Source organism: Suillus fuscotomentosus (assembly GCF_016647785.1).
Source record: "Suillus fuscotomentosus strain FC203 chromosome Unknown F5891scaffold_56, whole genome shotgun sequence".
NCBI lineage: Eukaryota > Fungi > Basidiomycota > Agaricomycetes > Boletales > Suillaceae > Suillus > Suillus fuscotomentosus.
Window position 1 is genome coordinate 365,730 of NW_024539568.1, and position 20,027 is coordinate 385,756.

The 20,027-nt window shown below is 46.7% G+C and overlaps 5 protein-coding genes across 5 annotated transcripts; 3 read left to right on the forward strand and 2 right to left on the reverse strand.

Moving 5' to 3' along the window:
- Window positions 1–605: 605 nt before the first annotated feature.
- F5891DRAFT_958812 (uncharacterized protein) lies at window positions 606–1,420 on the reverse strand (the record flags this gene model as incomplete). Its single annotated transcript, XM_041375589.1, has 2 exons — window positions 606–1,176; window positions 1,242–1,420. The coding sequence occupies 2 exons, from the start codon at window positions 1,418–1,420 to the stop codon at window positions 606–608; spliced, it is 750 nt and encodes a 249-aa protein (XP_041221977.1).
- A 6,481-nt stretch (window positions 1,421–7,901) lies between these two features.
- On the reverse strand, window positions 7,902–8,716 carry F5891DRAFT_1193216 (uncharacterized protein; the record flags this gene model as incomplete). The annotated part of the gene is made up of 3 exons (XM_041367698.1): window positions 7,902–8,102; window positions 8,150–8,446; window positions 8,501–8,716. 3 exons carry the CDS (start codon window positions 8,714–8,716, stop codon window positions 7,902–7,904), a joined length of 714 nt encoding a protein of 237 aa, XP_041221978.1.
- Window positions 8,717–9,197: 481 nt separating this feature from the next.
- On the forward strand, window positions 9,198–10,646 carry F5891DRAFT_983573 (uncharacterized protein; the record flags this gene model as incomplete). The annotated part of the gene is made up of 5 exons (XM_041377337.1): window positions 9,198–9,330; window positions 9,387–9,475; window positions 9,811–10,047; window positions 10,102–10,398; window positions 10,446–10,646. The coding sequence occupies 5 exons, from the start codon at window positions 9,198–9,200 to the stop codon at window positions 10,644–10,646; spliced, it is 957 nt and encodes a 318-aa protein (XP_041221979.1).
- Window positions 10,647–15,524: 4,878 nt separating this feature from the next.
- On the forward strand, window positions 15,525–16,480 carry F5891DRAFT_1193219 (uncharacterized protein; the record flags this gene model as incomplete). The annotated part of the gene is made up of 4 exons (XM_041367699.1): window positions 15,525–15,812; window positions 15,865–16,056; window positions 16,111–16,176; window positions 16,223–16,480. 4 exons carry the CDS (start codon window positions 15,525–15,527, stop codon window positions 16,478–16,480), a joined length of 804 nt encoding a protein of 267 aa, XP_041221980.1.
- A 147-nt stretch (window positions 16,481–16,627) lies between these two features.
- Window positions 16,628–17,942, forward strand: F5891DRAFT_1193220 (uncharacterized protein; the record flags this gene model as incomplete). The annotated part of the gene is made up of 4 exons (XM_041367700.1): window positions 16,628–16,820; window positions 16,864–17,060; window positions 17,110–17,286; window positions 17,337–17,942. 4 exons carry the CDS (start codon window positions 16,628–16,630, stop codon window positions 17,940–17,942), a joined length of 1,173 nt encoding a protein of 390 aa, XP_041221981.1.
- Between the last annotated feature and the right edge of the window lie 2,085 nt (window positions 17,943–20,027).

A 20,027-nucleotide genomic window follows, 5' to 3' on the forward strand; every position in this document is an offset into this window, starting at 1 on the left:
CCAATACCAACAATACCTATCGGTCACATTTCGGTCCAGATGCAGGTCTGGTCAGTCACATGTCAGTATATCCGGCATCCATCGGTCACATCTGGACCCGTACACTATGAATCACATGCAAAATAAACAACCCTCCGGCCATGCTCGGTCAGTGTCATTCAGATGTCGGCCGAGAGATATATCGAGCATTAGATGTGGCCGAAAGACGTATGAATTTAAATATAACCGGTCATGCTCTGTCGGTGTAATTGACATGTTGGCCGACATATGCATCAAGCATCAGATGTGGCCGACCATGCACAGCAGCTCATGAAACTAGCAGGATGAAGTCAGGTAGATTGGATGGGTATATGCGGGCTGTAAGCTTGGCAGGGTGACAATGCACAGCAGCTCATGATACTAGCAGGATAAAGTCAGGTAAATAGAACAGGTATATGTGGTGGCCAGCCAAGAAAACTGATAATGCAGTAGCCCATGATACTGGCAGGATGAGGTCAGGTAGATAAGTATATCCGGCTGAGCCACAAAAGTAACGAGATAAACATACATAAATAATGCCAGAGATGCTGGGCCGCTCAATGAGGATTATGAAGTTTACATACCGTTCACATACTGCCTGAAATGTCTTCTACCTTGCTGTATTTCGCATAATCCTCCTGAGCATAGATTGAGTGCTGTCCGCATGGTATCTTGAAATGATTATGCACACTGTCTCTCATAAACCATGCCCACACCCATTGGTCGCCCGACCTGACATCTACCTCATGTCGGACAAGCCGACCACAGAATGCTACCATCACCCCTGAGTCATATACCAACTCGATACCTAGATTAGGAAGCTTCATGTGGGTGTTTGGATAGTTGCCGATGCATGTCATGATATCAAACCATTCAGGGCAGCATTGGGGATCGCGATGTGCGGGTGACCATCGGTTGGCCATTATAGCAGCACCTGTGAAGACCGACACCCAATACCTAATGCGATCATACATCTCACTTCGTCCAGTGGAATAAGCCCAGCGTCCGATCTCAATGGTGGTTCGCAATGGGTCCCAATATAGACTAGGGTGCATGACCCTCAATGCGGCCGAGATGAGCAGGGAAGGTCGTTGCATAGACTTAATGATGGATAATCCATGGGGACTTTTGAGAGTAGCCGACACGTCTGGACAGAAGCTGACGTCAGTGTTTTGATGGGCATGACCATAAGGCTTGTCATAGTCAGCGACATAACTGTAAACTCTTGTGAGATGCGACTAACCTCGTGGCCCTGTTGAAACCAGCAGGGAGATACATTGATACAGCCTGGGGACACACTGCGTGTTTCGGTCGCATGAAAATATGACCCATCTGTCCTCCAAACACCATTTGCATTGGCTGAGAATATACTGTCTCTCAGGAGATCATTGGCATTATGCATCGCAGCACTGATATCATCCTGATGAATGCCTGTTTAACGGATGACCGGCATGAAAAGACACACTCACTTTCATCCAAACTGACAATGCTGCTGGCACATACCAAAAGATGATGCAATAACCTGCATCTAACACAATGCAGGGCTTCTCAAGTACTATCTGTCGACTAGGTGGGAACTTCTTTGACAGGCGCGCTTCCTGTGTGGAACTGCGGCCGGTTGGCTGCTGCCCGCAAGCATCGCTGTATCGTTTGAGATCAAGATTTGCTATCTAGTCAGGACCAAAGTGCTAAATATGAAGAGAACTCACTTGTATTCATATATGCATTGGCCAAAGTCGATGCCAGTTGTGCACAGCTCAACGCCATTTGGACATCAAGATCAATGGGTGGAATAATGGATGGAGACTGATGAACATGAGACCAAAATTGTTCCTCGACGTACTGGCTGGCTAAATGGACCTTGCGCAAAGCCCAGTCATCGGGCACATCGATGTTATGCATGAGGTGTTGATACATATTGCATAATGTTATAAGTCACAGGGTGATTGCCGACATTGAAAGCTTCCTAAAAGATGACATACAAGTGATATAATGCAATTGATTGCATGTAATATTGCTATGTGTAGGTGACCGACGTGTAAAGCATGACTACGGAGTGGTAACCAACTGCCTTGCACAATAAACCAAACAGCGAGAAGCTTCCATAGCATGGCCGATATTGAGGTCCTCTTGGCAGCCGAGAGACTTGGCACCGAGTTCGGCCTCGATCTGCTTGTCCTCAATCAATTGGCGAACTTCATCTGTGGCACGTGCTGCAGCTGCCCTAACTACAAGAAGCTGCCTGCTGAGCGGACCTCCTTGAGGGTTCATGGTGGTAGGTAAAGCCGCCAGCAATGCACCTTCCGGCTGCCCTATGTCAGCCGACAAACTGAAAATACATTTGAATGCTTACTTGTTGCTCAAAATGTTCATTGACGAATGCCATTACTTCTGTGAGGTTCAACTGTACGCCTGGAGTCTGAAAACTCATGTCCCATCAGTCATTCCACCAGGAATAGGGGTAATGATCCACCAGCTGATGACCTTCCCACAAACATGGATACTTCTCGGCAGGGCAAGCTAGGAATGCATCGGCGATATCCTCATCGTGATATAACCCAACCTGCTGCCTGCCCATGAGACCCACAATCTGCACCAGAAGGAATGGCAGGGTGGGTTGCATATTTGCGCCCATGCAGATGTTAACAAAGGGCAAGACAAATATCTCGACCGGTGATTAATGTAATGGATACAGCAGATTCAAGAATGAAACTCACCTGTGCTTCCCAAATGATGTGCCTTCCGAGCATCTGATTGACTTTCGGTGTGTGCTTCATGTAGCTCTTGCCAAGAGCACGGCGAATGGCAGCGAATCTGGATGTCGCGAACTCGAACACATTGGCAGCATCCCAAAGTGTGAATTGCGGTAGTGGGTCATTATTGTTAGTTCCGGCTCTCTGGCCTCTGGTTGCGCAATGGCCAGTAGAGGCTGAGCCATTCCAGGATGAGTTGTCGGAAGTGCTCGTCATTGGTGGAGATGAACGGAAAGACTTATCAAGGATCATGAATGAATGTATTTAAACTCAGCATACCTTTTGGGCCGGAATTTGGAACAGTCTTGTATTATGTCATCAAATTGAAGCATGCGCCTTCAGCCGGAATCTGGGCGAACCGCCATGCTCAGCCACAAGCTGCATATTGCGTAATGACTCGAAAATTTTCAATCATCATGTGAGGCACCTGCAAGCGCAATACAACCGAAACAACATATACCCGTCAGGCGGAATTTGGAACCATCGTAGATTATGTTGTGGTGCATAACCAGAAATTTAGAATTCTCATCCTCAAATTCATGCATGGCTCCCTTGGCCAGAATGCAGTCAAAACAACCAGAAACTGCTCCTAAGGCAAGGTGCAAGTGCTGATCTTTCTCTTCCGCTTGTCTCTGCACATTGTAAGTTAAATAATTAAATAAGCCAAGTATTCCATGATGGTAATAAAGCACTCTGTATAACCTTACAACGTATCAACAGACCTGTGTGACCTTGTTCCTTTGATGAGCATACACAAGCTTTCACCATCCATCTGGTAGATATCATCTTGTCGGCTTTGAGTTCACGAGGATTTTCAATGCTCAAAGACGAGATCTCTTGTCAGCCGAAACACATTATATCAAATCAAACTTACAATTTACACTTGAGATCGAGAATGTCATGTGATCTTCTGACTCGATAATAGTCTTATATTCATCAATATTACCACTGGATGAAAGGTCATTGGCTTTGTTAAAATCCGACATTTAGTAACATTGAGACCAAGTCAGCCGAAATCACGTCAGCGGTAAATGAACTCATGGTCGTGGGGTGTAACAATTTCTGGATATGTATTAGATAGATGGCAGTCATAACCTGTATAAAAACAAGACATTGCACTCAATATCCAACCAATAGTCGGCCGAAAATTATATCAGATAGGAATGAACTTGCCATCTGAACTATGGCCGGATGATATCTTGGATCATACACAATTTTTCATAGTATGCTCTGTAATTAAAACGCCTCTAACTACGTTAGTCAAAAAATCAACAATCAACGAAATCTTGATGCACAAAGAGCCGCAAGAATATCACACTCAACACAGCCACAACATCACGTGCTTGAGGATCCAATCATTCCGCAGTTAAAGATTAAGGTGAACGACCGGTCCGATAATTTCATCACTGCTCATCACATCACTTCTCTTCAATTCACTGCCGACTTCAAATCTATGATATCTACATATTACCGAAAATGTTCTCTGAAGCAGAGTCAAATGCTGCCTTTGAGGTGGCACTCGACAAAATGCAAGGCATGATCTCTGAAGCTTTGAAGATGGAAGATCTGGACCCAAGGCTGCGCAAGCTTGGAGTTCACATACTACAGTGACCTATCTCCGTATAATACGAGGGAACAGACGTGCATAATATCCCGTATGATACAGGCCAGCGGACCATGGGCCCATGATAAAAATATTCTCGACTATGACGGATGGGCCAGGAGGCAAATTATTCCCGATGGAGGCGGGTGGGCCCATGCAGGGAATATATAGAGTAGATGAGTGGGCCGATGTAAATGAATATTAGGTAGACGGGTGGGCCGAGGTAGCTGGATATTATGCAGATGGGTGTATTAAGGTAGATGTGTATGAGATAGATGGGTAGGTACTTGTTATCACATCCACGGGTGGGCCCAGACACATATTAAATTAGACGGGTGGGCCGAGGGTATTATAAAATATTGTATTATACGGGTGGGCCGAGGGTGTTGTATGGGATATTGTATTAGACCTGTGGGCCGAGGGTGGTATACAATATAGATGGGTGGGCCCATGTGTATCATAATTGTAGACATGATGGAGCTGAGGTAGTTGTACATCAACCAAATCAGAGGAGGTAATAAATCAAAGTTACCAAGTTCCTGGAGCATCAGGTGATCTCCTGACATGGCAGTGCGAAGCTTGTGTTGCCCAACGAGACACCAAGTTCCGGCCACCAGAATTTGAGTCAACTGTACCGACCTCCGAGTTCCGGGACCCGGGAGTCGACAAATGAATATCTGATGACCAGTGAGTCAACCTTACTCAGAGGAGGTAATAAATCACAGTTACCGAGTTCCCGGAGCAGCAGGTGATCTCCTGATATGGCAGTACGAAGCTTGTGTTGCCCTATGAGACGCCAAATTCCGACCACTCAAATATGGGTCAACCGTACCGACTTCCGAGTACTGGGACCCGGGAGTCGACAAATGAATATCTGATGACCAGCACACTTCCAATCAGGTAGTATTTCATTGAGCAATGGATAATAATACATCTTTGACAGCGGCCAAAATTATCCATGGCTCCCTTATCTGATCCTCTCTATCTCCACCCCCTATAACACCAAAGTCCGGACATCCAGCATTCAGCGTCTGATTTCCCAAGATTAACATCCAGCATGAACGGTTCTTCCCCTTCCCCTCCTGATAGCATAAACATCTGGCGCACTTGGGCCCTGACTGTGACTTATGAAGCAGGGGAATATACCGAACAGAAATTCAAGGCAGAGAAGACTGGAGGAGGCCCAGTCATACCTTCCCCCAACCTAGACACTGATCTGGTGATGGCGTGCGATCGCTTGGCTGATGTACTCATAAAGGCATCTAAAAATCCCAGTGGGTCTTCCTGCAGATTCAGAAAATTCTATTTATCATTCAAATTCCTGCATGACAGTTCAGATGCAGATGGATATTGCAAGATATAGCAAATTGATCTCCCCGAAGGACACCGGGCATAATGAACATAAAGAGGCGAGGTTGCTTGAGAGGTGTCCTCCTGGCCATGAAGGCAAAAGGTTGGTCGATGAACCTGCAATAATTCTTGATGCATCCGGTGCCATCATTGCATGGTATCTCCCAGATGCCCTGACAGACACCACCCAGGTGTGTAATATACATTGTTACTCGATGGATATCGAATATTAATGGAACCTACAGAAGGAAATCAGGGAGGCCACCTATTTGCTCTCTCCAAGCCTCGAAAAAAGTGTAAGGGCTGATGGCAATTGGCGAACTAATCAAAGGTTGTTCAACCGGGGCTCGGAAGATGTTGGAGCAACTCCCGGATGCATCAATCTATCTCCGGCATGGTTTCAACAGGGACACGAGGTAGGATCTGATGAGATGGTGATTCCGGCAGTCATACTTACCAATCCCAAAGAATGTGTCCGATCCGGAGGTATCTGCATCATTGAAGGGACCTTCCTGCGAGAATATCCTCAAAGCCATTGCAAGGCCAGCAGCCATTGCGTCCGCGGCACTCAGAGTCATGCATCCTGAGCAGTACTGGGCAGGGTTGAGAACCTTGTCAAACCTTGGAAATATAGCAGTAAGCAAGGATCTGCCACAGATGCCGGAGGCCCTGCAGTACTGGGCATCCGTGTTTAACACCCTCTCCATTATTTCCAATCGGGAAACCCCCCATCATCGAGACCACATGTCCATTGCTGAATGCTTCGACATTCTCACCACCGTGGGGGACTATTCTAATGCTCGGATGACAATGCCAAACCTTCAGCTGGAGTTCAAGTACAATTCCGGCTGTATGATTGCATTTTCCGGAAAGATTGTGAGACATGGAGTGTATGATGTGGAAGGGGATCGGATTGCTTGGGCATGGTATATGAGGGATGCTGTTCATATTTATGCTGGTGTTCCATCATGTGGATGGGCTAGTGTGGATGGTCCATACAGCGTGTGAAAGATCAAACAAAGAGCAAGCATTGTGACCTATATACATTCCAACAAATGAATACCATGTACCAATTGTGATCCGGACCTCAATACTCAATTTTGAGCATTTCCCAAGTGATATGTGGGACTAAATAATTTGGATGCAAGCCTCGGTATTCGATAATTGGAACTCGGGACTTGACATATGGGAGTCCTGAGTGCCGGGGTACTTAGTCCCGACACCCGGACCTCAGCACGTGATATTTGAGACTGGGGGAAGATGTATAAATATGCTCGAATTAACATTTGTTATTGCCATACACATTTAACAAAACCCTGAACCCCGACATTGTGGACTCTGGACTCGACACTGTTCTGAATACCGAGTTCCAGATGCCCAGGTCCCAAGTCCCGAATTTCGGAGGTCAGGGCTCGGAGACCCGGAGCTCGGCAACTGTGTTGGGTGTCAGGGTATCCAGACCATTGGAGATAGCATGTGTCAGTATTTTGCGTTTCATGGTTTATGTTGGGTGAATATGGAATCGGGGATCAGGGACTCGGTATTCAGAACAGTGTCAAGTCCCAGGTCACAAGCTCCGAGTCCCGAGTGCCGAACCCCGAGTCCCGAGTCCCGAATTTCGGAAGTCGGGGTTCGGCGACACGGAGCTCGGCAACTGCTGGGTGTGGGTTTCGGGACTCGGGACTCGGAGCTCATGACCTGGGACTCAACACTGTTCTGAATACCGAGTCCCTGACACCTGATTCCATAATCACGAAACATAAACCATGAAACTTAAAATACTGACAAATGCTATCTCCAATGCTCCGAGTACCCTGACACCCAACACAGTTGCCGAGCTCAGGGTCGCCGAACCCCGACTTCCGAAATTCGGGACTCGGGGTTCGGTACTCGGTACTCGGAGCTCGTGACCTGGGACTTGACACTGTTCTGAATACCGAGTCCCTGATCCCCGATTCCATATTCACACAACATAAACCATGAAACGCAAAATACTGACACATGCTATCTCCAATGGTCTGGATACCCTGACAGCCAACACAGTTGCCGAGCTCCAGGTCTCCGACCTCCGACCTCCGAAATTCGGGACTCGGGACCTGGGCGTCCGGGACTCAAATGTGAGATTTTTGAATGCATAGAATATGTTACATCTTGTATACAATGAAGAGTGAATGGGACTACACTCCTTTGCCTTTCCTCAATTTCTCTAACATGTCAGTGTACATCTTCACCTCTCCCATCTTAGCTTCGATGCCCTGATCTTGCTCCTCCAGCAATGCTTCCATGCGTTCTTTGATGAATCTCAGTCCCATGAGTGGTGGAGTCGAAGTGTTTTTCAACTTCTCTGGAAGTACCAAAGCATCATCCTCAACATTAAGCTGAAACAGATAAGTCATCAATCAAGGTAATTCAGCTGACATCTTACCGCCCAATACTGGTAGTGAGAGACGCAGGAAGCCATTATTTCATCCCACTGCCATGGTTGATCAGGGATTGTGGTGTTTCCCATCCACCATGGACATGTATATGCGAACACAATCCGGGACGGATGTCCTGCAATTGGCTCATCATGAAATGAAAGGAGGTGGAATGAAAAGACGTCGTCCGGAACAGTGTTCCAGGTCAGCATGGGATATAACTTAAGGATATAAGCGACAGGGACCGGAAGAACCGACACGATATTCTGTGAAGCGGAGTACTGCAGGAGTGGTGTGACAAATGTCTGCTCAAATTCTTAGCATTGACCAACAAAGTCATCAGGGCAGTGGTGACATACATTCATCTCCCATTGCAGCCCAGCTTTAAAATACTTGATCCGGTCAGCAGATAGACCATTGTTGGCAGCTTCCGTCCGATATTGAGAGATGATTGCATGGACGCGCGATCCAGCCATTGCCAATGTGCAGGAAATAGTTGCAAGGCTCAGCTTCAGAGGTCGGTAATGGCTTCCGGGATTCAGAGTGCCAGAAGTGGATGCATGAGATGCAGACATGGCTAATACAGGACTATGGCGCTGGCAATACAAGTGAAAGATGGTCAAGATGTGAAGATAAGAATCACTGATGGATGGATACAAAATTCAAACTCTGACATGGGCTGACCCGGACAATTCCCGGGCGTCAATTATGTATGTGGAAAAAGGGACTTCATGAGAAAAACAATGTTCATTCATCTCCAGCCTCTATCAACATGTTTTGTAGGTCTTGAAAAGCTGCCTGCGCATCCTGTGCCAGCAATGAATACATGTGGGATTGCCTTCCGGCGTAGCATCCGTGACCCGGAAGTCGTTTCTCCAATGATTCCTGCATGTGCTCGCCCCATATGGTTGTTTTCCACAAAAAGAACTTACATGTCCAATCTCGAATGTGACCAATAGCATTTCTTCCCTCCATCGATCCCGTAGTGCCTTTGCCCTCAGCCAATGGACTCGGTAAACTTGGCATGGGTCCAGTCAGGTAACCGCGGGATATGACATGCAAGCGGGAACTCACATTCTTCATTCCACGATTGATCAGGACCCCCGAGGTCAACGAAATGAATCTTTGGCTTGGTTTTGGTCTGTTGAAGTCGACCTCGGGGGTCCTGATCAATCGTGGAATGAAGAATGTGAGTTCCCGCTTGCATGTCATATCCCGCGGTTACCTGACTGGACCCATGCCAAGTTTACCGAGTCCATTGGCTGAGGGCAAAGGCACTACGGGATCGATGGAGGGAAGAAATGCTATTGGTCACATTGAGATGGATTGGACATGTAAGTTCTTTTTGTGGAAAACAACCATATGGGGCGAGCACATGCAGGAATCATTGGAGAAACGACTTCCGGGTCACGGATGCTACGCCGGAAGGCAATCCCACATGTATTCATTGCTGGCACAGGATGCGCAGGCAGCTTTTCAAGACCTACAAAACATGTTGATAGAGGCTGGAGATGAATGAACATTGTTTTCTCATGAAGTCCCTTTTTCCACATACATAATTGACGCCCGGGAATTGTCCGGGTCAGCCCATGTCAGAGTTTGAATTTTGTATCCATCCATCAGTGATTCTTATCTTCACATCTTGACCATCTTTCACTTGTATTGCCAGCGCCATAGTCCTGTATTAGCCATGTCTGCATCTCATGCATCCACTTCTGGCACTCTGAATCCCGGAAGCCATTACCGACCTCTGAAGCTGAGCCTTGCAACTATTTCCTGCACATTGGCAATGGCTGGATCGCGCGTCCATGCAATCATCTCTCAATATCGGACGGAAGCTGCCAACAATGGTCTATCTGCTGACCGGATCAAGTATTTTAAAGCTGGGCTGCAATGGGAGATGAATGTATGTCACCACTGCCCTGATGACTTTGTTGGTCAATGCTAAGAATTTGAGCAGACATTTGTCACACCACTCCTGCAGTACTCCGCTTCACAGAATATCGTGTCGGTTCTTCCGGTCCCTGTCGCTTATATCCTTAAGTTATATCCCATGCTGACCTGGAACACTGTTCCGGACGACGTCTTTTCATTCCACCTCCTTTCATTTCATGATGAGCCAATTGCAGGACATCCGTCCCGGATTGTGTTCGCATATACATGTCCATGGTGGATGGGAAACACCACAATCCCTGATCAACCATGGCAGTGGGATGAAATAATGGCTTCCTGCGTCTCTCACTACCAGTATTGGGCGGTAAGATGTCAGCTGAATTACCTTGATTGATGACTTATCTGTTTCAGCTTAATGTTGAGGATGATGCTTTGGTACTTCCAGAGAAGTTGAAAAACACTTCGACTCCACCACTCATGGGACTGAGATTCATCAAAGAACGCATGGAAGCATTGCTGGAGGAGCAAGATCAGGGCATCGAAGCTAAGATGGGAGAGGTGAAGATGTACACTGACATGTTAGAGAAATTGAGGAAAGGCAAAGGAGTGTAGTCCCATTCACTCTTCATTGTATACAAGATGTAACATATTCTATGCATTCAAAAATCTCACATTTGAGTCCCGGACGCCCAGGTCCCGAGTCCCGAATTTCGGAGGTCGGAGGTCGGAGACCTGGAGCTCGGCAACTGTGTTGGCTGTCAGGGTATCCAGACCATTGGAGATAGCATGTGTCAGTATTTTGCGTTTCATGGTTTATGTTGTGTGAATATGGAATCGGGGATCAGGGACTCGGTATTCAGAACAGTGTCAAGTCCCAGGTCACGAGCTCCGAGTACCGAGTACCGAACCCCGAGTCCCGAATTTCGGAAGTCGGGGTTCGGCGACCCTGAGCTCGGCAACTGTGTTGGGTGTCAGGGTACTCGGAGCATTGGAGATAGCATTTGTCAGTATTTTAAGTTTCATGGTTTATGTTTCGTGATTATGGAATCAGGTGTCAGGGACTCGGTATTCAGAACAGTGTTGAGTCCCAGGTCATGAGCTCCGAGTCCCGAGTCCCGAAACCCACACCCAGCAGTTGCCGAGCTCCGTGTCGCCGAACCCCGACTTCCGAAATTCGGGACTCGGGACTCGGGGTTCGGCACTCGGGACTCGGAGCTTGTGACCTGGGACTTGACACTGTTCTGAATACCGAGTCCCTGATCCCCGATTCCATATTCACCCAACATAAACCATGAAACGCAAAATACTGACACATGCTATCTCCAATGGTCTGGATACCCTGACACCCAACACAGTTGCCGAGCTCCGGGTCTCCGAGCCCTGACCTCCGAAATTCGGGACTTGGGACCTGGGCATCTGGAACTCGGTATTCAGAACAGTGTCGAGTCCAGAGTCCACAATGTCGGGGTTCAGGGTTTTGTTAAATGTGTATGGCAATAACAAATGTTAATTCGAGCATATTTATACATCTTCCCCCAGTCTCAAATATCACGTGCTGAGGTCCGGGTGTCGGGACTAAGTACCCCGGCACTCAGGACTCCCATATGTCAAGTCCCGAGTTCCAATTATCGAATACCGAGGCTTGCATCCAAATTATTTAGTCCCACATATCACTTGGGAAATGCTCAAAATTGAGTATTGAGGTCCGGATCACAATTGGTACATGGTATTCATTTGTTGGAATGTATATAGGTCACAATGCTTGCTCTTTGTTTGATCTTTCACACGCTGTATGGACCATCCACACTAGCCCATCCACATGATGGAACACCAGCATAAATATGAACAGCATCCCTCATATACCATGCCCAAGCAATCCGATCCCCTTCCACATCATACACTCCATGTCTCACAATCTTTCCGGAAAATGCAATCATACAGCCGGAATTGTACTTGAACTCCAGCTGAAGGTTTGGCATTGTCATCCGAGCATTAGAATAGTCCCCCACGGTGGTGAGAATGTCGAAGCATTCAGCAATGGACATGTGGTCTCGATGATGGGGGGTTTCCCGATTGGAAATAATGGAGAGGGTGTTAAACACGGATGCCCAGTACTGCAGGGCCTCCGGCATCTGTGGCAGATCCTTGCTTACTGCTATATTTCCAAGGTTTGACAAGGTTCTCAACCCTGCCCAGTACTGCTCAGGATGCATGACTCTGAGTGCCGCGGACGCAATGGCTGCTGGCCTTGCAATGGCTTTGAGGATATTCTCGCAGGAAGGTCCCTTCAATGATGCAGATACCTCCGGATCGGACACATTCTTTGGGATTGGTAAGTATGACTGCCGGAATCACCATCTCATCAGATCCTACCTCGTGTCCCTGTTGAAACCATGCCGGAGATAGATTGATGCATCCGGGAGTTGCTCCAACATCTTCCGAGCCCCGGTTGAACAACCTTTGATTAGTTCGCCAATTGCCATCAGCCCTTACACTTTTTTCGAGGCTTGGAGAGAGCAAATAGGTGGCCTCCCTGATTTCCTTCTGTAGGTTCCATTAATATTCGATATCCATCGAGTAACAATGTATATTACACACCTGGGTGGTGTCTGTCAGGGCATCTGGGAGATACCATGCAATGATGGCACCGGATGCATCAAGAATTATTGCAGGTTCATCGACCAACCTTTTGCCTTCATGGCCAGGAGGACACCTCTCAAGCAACCTCGCCTCTTTATGTTCATTATGCCCGGTGTCCTTCGGGGAGATCAATTTGCTATATCTTGCAATATCCATCTGCATCTGAACTGTCATGCAGGAATTTGAATGATAAATAGAATTTTCTGAATCTGCAGGAAGACCCACTGGGATTTTTAGATGCCTTTATGAGTACATCAGCCAAGCGATCGCACGCCATCACCAGATCAGTGTCTAGGTTGGGGGAAGGTATGACTGGGCCTCCTCCAGTCTTCTCTGCCTTGAATTTCTGTTCGGTATATTCCCCTGCTTCATAAGTCACAGTCAGGGCCCAAGTGCGCCAGATGTTTATGCTATCAGGAGGGGAAGGGGAAGAACCGTTCATGCTGGATGTTAATCTTGGGAAATCAGACGCTGAATGCTGGATGTCCGGACTTTGGTGTTATAGGGGGTGGAGATAGAGAGGATCAGATAAGGGAGCCATGGATAATTTTGGCCGCTGTCAAAGATGTATTATTATCCATTGCTCAATGAAATACTACCTGATTGGAAGTGTGCTGGTCATCAGATATTCATTTGTCGACTCCCGGGTCCCAGTACTCGGAAGTCGGTACGGTTGACCCATATTTGAGTGGTCGGAATTTGGCGTCTCATAGGGCAACACAAGCTTCGTACTGCCATATCAGGAGATCACCTGCTGCTCCGGGAACTCGGTAACTGTGATTTATTACCTCCTCTGAGTAAGGTTGACTCACTGGTCATCAGATATTCATTTGTCGACTCCCGGGTCCCGGAACTCGGAGGTCGGTACAGTTGACTCAAATTCTGGTGGCCGGAACTTGGTGTCTCGTTGGGCAACACAAGCTTCGCACTGCCATGTCAGGAGATCACCTGATGCTCCAGGAACTTGGTAACTTTGATTTATTACCTCCTCTGATTTGGTTGATGTACAACTACCTCAGCTCCATCATGTCTACAATTATGATACACATGGGCCCACCCATCTATATTGTATACCACCCTCGGCCCACAGGTCTAATACAATATCCCATACAACACCCTCGGCCCACCCGTATAATACAATATTTTATAATACCCTCGGCCCACCCGTCTAATTTAATATGTGTCTGGGCCCACCCGTGGATGTGATAACAAGTACCTACCCATCTATCTCATACACATCTACCTTAATACACCCATCTGCATAATATCCAGCTACCTCGGCCCACCCGTCTACCTAATATTCATTTACATCGGCCCACTCATCTACTCTATATATTCCCTGCATGGGCCCACCCGCCTCCATCGGGAATAATTTGCCTCCTGGCCCATCCGTCATAGTCGAGAATATTTTTATCATGGGCCCATGGTCCGCTGGCCTGTATCATACGGGATATTATGCACGTCTGTTCCCTCGTATTATACGGAGATAGGTCACTGTAGTATGTGAACTCCAAGCTTGCGCAGCCTTGGGTCCAGATCTTCCATCTTCAAAGCTTCAGAGATCATGCCTTGCATTTTGTCGAGTGCCACCTCAAAGGCAGCATTTGACTCTGCTTCAGAGAACATTTTCGGTAATATGTAGATATCATAGATTTGAAGTCGGCAGTGAATTGAAGAGAAGTGATGTGATGAGCAGTGATGAAATTATCGGACCGGTCGTTCACCTTAATCTTTAACTGCGGAATGATTGGATCCTCAAGCACGTGATGTTGTGGCTGTGTTGAGTGTGATATTCTTGCGGCTCTTTGTGCATCAAGATTTCGTTGATTGTTGATTTTTTGACTAACGTAGTTAGAGGCGTTTTAATTACAGAGCATACTATGAAAAATTGTGTATGATCCAAGATATCATCCGGCCATAGTTCAGATGGCAAGTTCATTCCTATCTGATATAATTTTCGGCCGACTATTGGTTGGATATTGAGTGCAATGTCTTGTTTTTATACAGGTTATGACTGCCATCTATCTAATACATATCCAGAAATTGTTACACCCCACGACCATGAGTTCATTTACCGCTGACGTGATTTCGGCTGACTTGGTCTCAATGTTACTAAATGTCGGATTTTAACAAAGCCAATGACCTTTCATCCAGTGGTAATATTGATGAATATAAGACTATTATCGAGTCAGAAGATCACATGACATTCTCGATCTCAAGTGTAAATTGTAAGTTTGATTTGATATAATGTGTTTCGGCTGACAAGAGATCTCGTCTTTGAGCATTGAAAATCCTCGTGAACTCAAAGCCGACAAGATGATATCTACCAGATGGATGGTGAAAGCTTGTGTATGCTCATCAAAGGAACAAGGTCACACAGGTCTGTTGATACGTTGTAAGGTTATACAGAGTGCTTTATTACCATCATGGAATACTTGGCTTATTTAATTATTTAACTTACAATGTGCAGAGACAAGCGGAAGAGAAAGATCAGCACTTGCACCTTGCCTTAGGAGCAGTTTCTGGTTGTTTTGACTGCATTCTGGCCAAGGGAGCCATGCATGAATTTGAGGATGAGAATTCTAAATTTCTGGTTATGCACCACAACATAATCTACGATGGTTCCAAATTCCGCCTGACGGGTATATGTTGTTTCGGTTGTATTGCGCTTGCAGGTGCCTCACATGATGATTGAAAATTTTCGAGTCATTACGCAATATGCAGCTTGTGGCTGAGCATGGCGGTTCGCCCAGATTCCGGCTGAAGGCGCATGCTTCAATTTGATGACATAATACAAGACTGTTCCAAATTCCGGCCCAAAAGGTATGCTGAGTTTAAATACATTCATTCATGATCCTTGATAAGTCTTTCCGTTCATCTCCACCAATGACGAGCACTTCCGACAACTCATCCTGGAATGGCTCAGCCTCTACTGGCCATTGCGCAACCAGAGGCCAGAGAGCCGGAACTAACAATAATGACCCACTACCGCAATTCACACTTTGGGATGCTGCCAATGTGTTCGAGTTCGCGACATCCAGATTCGCTGCCATTCGCCGTGCTCTTGGCAAGAGCTACATGAAGCACACACCGAAAGTCAATCAGATGCTCGGAAGGCACATCATTTGGGAAGCACAGGTGAGTTTCATTCTTGAATCTGCTGTATCCATTACATTAATCACCGGTCGAGATATTTGTCTTGCCCTTTGTTAACATCTGCATGGGCGCAAATATGCAACCCACCCTGCCATTCCTTCTGGTGCAGATTGTGGGTCTCATGGGCAGGCAGCAGGTTGGGTTATATCACGATGAGGATATCGCCGATGCATTCCTAGCTTGCCCTGCCGAGAAGTATCCATGTTTGTGGGAAGGTCATCAGCTGGTGGATCATTACCCCTATTCCTGGTGGAATGACTGATGGGACATGAGTTTTCAGACTCCAGGCGTACAGTTGAACCTCACAGAAGTAATGGCATTCGTCAATGAACATTTTGAGCAACAAGTAAGCATTCAAATGTATTTTCAGTTTGTCGGCTGACATAGGGCAGCCGGAAGGTGCATTGCTGGCGGCTTTACCTACCACCATGAACCCTCAAGGAGGTCCGCTCAGCAGGCAGCTTCTTGTAGTTAGGGCAGCTGCAGCACGTGCCACAGATGAAGTTCGCCAATTGATTGAGGACAAGCAGATCGAGGCCGAACTCGGTGCCAAGTCTCTCGGCTGCCAAGAGGACCTCAATATCGGCCATGCTATGGAAGCTTCTCGCTGTTTGGTTTATTGTGCAAGGCAGTTGGTTACCACTCCGTAGTCATGCTTTACACGTCGGTCACCTACACATAGCAATATTACATGCAATCAATTGCATTATATCACTTGTATGTCATCTTTTAGGAAGCTTTCAATGTCGGCAATCACCCTGTGACTTATAACATTATGCAATATGTATCAACACCTCATGCATAACATCGATGTGCCCGATGACTGGGCTTTGCGCAAGGTCCATTTAGCCAGCCAGTACGTCGAGGAACAATTTTGGTCTCATGTTCATCAGTCTCCATCCATTATTCCACCCATTGATCTTGATGTCCAAATGGCGTTGAGCTGTGCACAACTGGCATCGACTTTGGCCAATGCATATATGAATACAAGTGAGTTCTCTTCATATTTAGCACTTTGGTCCTGACTAGATAGCAAATCTTGATCTCAAACGATACAGCGATGCTTGCGGGCAGCAGCCAACCGGCCGCAGTTCCACACAGGAAGCGCGCCTGTCAAAGAAGTTCCCACCTAGTCGACAGATAGTACTTGAGAAGCCCTGCATTGTGTTAGATGCAGGTTATTGCATCATCTTTTGGTATGTGCCAGCAGCATTGTCAGTTTGGATGAAAGTGAGTGTGTCTTTTCATGCCGGTCATCCGTTAAACAGGCATTCATCAGGATGATATCAGTGCTGCGATGCATAATGCCAATGATCTCCTGAGAGACAGTATATTCTCAGCCAATGCAAATGGTGTTTGGAGGACAGATGGGTCATATTTTCATGCGACCGAAACACGCAGTGTGTCCCCAGGCTGTATCAATGTATCTCCCTGCTGGTTTCAACAGGGCCACGAGGTTAGTCGCATCTCACAAGAGTTTACAGTTATGTCGCTGACTATGACAAGCCTTATGGTCATGCCCATCAAAACACTGACGTCAGCTTCTGTCCAGACGTGTCGGCTACTCTCAAAAGTCCCCATGGATTATCCATCATTAAGTCTATGCAACGACCTTCCCTGCTCATCTCGGCCGCATTGAGGGTCATGCACCCTAGTCTATATTGGGACCCATTGCGAACCACCATTGAGATCGGACGCTGGGCTTATTCCACTGGACGAAGTGAGATGTATGATCGCATTAGGTATTGGGTGTCGGTCTTCACAGGTGCTGCTATAATGGCCAACCGATGGTCACCCGCACATCGCGATCCCCAATGCTGCCCTGAATGGTTTGATATCATGACATGCATCGGCAACTATCCAAACACCCACATGAAGCTTCCTAATCTAGGTATCGAGTTGGTATATGACTCAGGGGTGATGGTAGCATTCTGTGGTCGGCTTGTCCGACATGAGGTAGATGTCAGGTCGGGCGACCAATGGGTGTGGGCATGGTTTATGAGAGACAGTGTGCATAATCATTTCAAGATACCATGCGGACAGCACTCAATCTATGCTCAGGAGGATTATGCGAAATACAGCAAGGTAGAAGACATTTCAGGCAGTATGTGAACGGTATGTAAACTTCATAATCCTCATTGAGCGGCCCAGCATCTCTGGCATTATTTATGTATGTTTATCTCGTTACTTTTGTGGCTCAGCCGGATATACTTATCTACCTGACCTCATCCTGCCAGTATCATGGGCTACTGCATTATCAGTTTTCTTGGCTGGCCACCACATATACCTGTTCTATTTACCTGACTTTATCCTGCTAGTATCATGAGCTGCTGTGCATTGTCACCCTGCCAAGCTTACAGCCCGCATATACCCATCCAATCTACCTGACTTCATCCTGCTAGTTTCATGAGCTGCTGTGCATGGTCGGCCACATCTGATGCTTGATGCATATGTCGGCCAACATGTCAATTACACCGACAGAGCATGACCGGTTATATTTAAATTCATACGTCTTTCGGCCACATCTAATGCTCGATATATCTCTCGGCCGACATCTGAATGACACTGACCGAGCATGGCCGGAGGGTTGTTTATTTTGCATGTGATTCATAGTGTACGGGTCCAGATGTGACCGATGGATGCCGGATATACTGACATGTGACTGACCAGACCTGCATCTGGACCGAAATGTGACCGATAGGTATTGTTGGTATTGGCCGAGACCTTGGGCCGAACAATCAAAATTGACCCTGGTAAATGTCAGCATCCATGGGCCGAGACATCATTCACGCTGTCTTATAGGCATGTTGGGCCAAGTCATCACCTACGATGATTATGATTTTCAGCACCCATGGGCTGACACGTCATTCATGGCATCTTAGGGACATTCTGGGCCAAGTCATCACCCACTATAATAATTACATGAGATGTATTATCATCATACTATAGACCTACCGCTATATACTATGGGCCCAGCCGAGACTCTCGCATATTGTCAACTATGGGCCCACCCATATGTTACCTATACAATTGCCCATGGGCCCATGTGGGGTGGCCCGTATAGTACGGGTGATTGTCACATTGGGCTGACTGTGAGATACAGACTATTTCACTGAATGGGCTCAAAGGAGGGCCCACAGTAATGTACTCCCACATCTACTCTCATGTTGATGGAATAGAATTTGCTTCAATAGAAAAACAGAAGCACGCATCTGCTTCACTCGTTTACTTGTGCAGTTGGAAAACTGGAAGTGTAGACCTCTGCCAAGGTGCTTGTGCGGGGTCATGGCCTGCACTAATTAGCACTTCGAGCTTGAGCTTTTACCTTCAGGCTGGTCTAGCGATACAACGGTAGCTGTAACGTGCCGTACAGATCTTTGCCCTTGCGTTCCCATGCAGGCAAGTGGTATTATACCTCAATCCAACTAGTGTGTCTGATCCCATTTCTAGGATTTTCAGTGTAGGAGTTAGCACATATTGGAGATAGAGGTATGAGCACAACAAAGAAAATATTAGTAATATGTAGAAGAATTAGTAATGTAGGGAACGAATAACCGGTAATGTCCAAAACGGACATTATTTGTCATCGACTCGTGGACCATAGACAAGTCCGCGATTACATATACACGGTCCGGGTACTTACATTTAGCGTACCTTATTGTATATACTGTAGCATTATTTCAAGTAGAAATTGAGTCCATTAATTATCTCAAAGTCTTCATTCAAATACTACACTAAAGTTTACAGGTTATGAGCCCTGCTACTACCATGGATACGACGCTCCCCAGCTCCTCATCATTATATCATATCCCCCAGCTCTCTGACGACAGAACGAACTGGATAACCTATAAGGAAAGGGCCCAAACGGTGATACGAGCATGAGGTCTGATGCGCTATCTTGATGGTAGGACGAAGGAACCTGTACCTTTCGAGATTGACTCGCAAGGACAAGCACTGAAGCCAAATAAATCAGTAGCTACCCAAACAGAGATTGAAGAACAGGAGAAGAAGGAAGACGAGTTTCAACAGAAGGACTCACTCGTCAAGCAACACATATTTAGTACGGTCTCAGACCGACTATTGTTGTGCATCCAGAGCCTCGAATATATGGGCAGAAATATGCCGAATCCACGAAGGCAAACAAGATAGTGCAGATAGATCTGCGATGGAAACTCCAGGACACCAGATGCGAGGAAG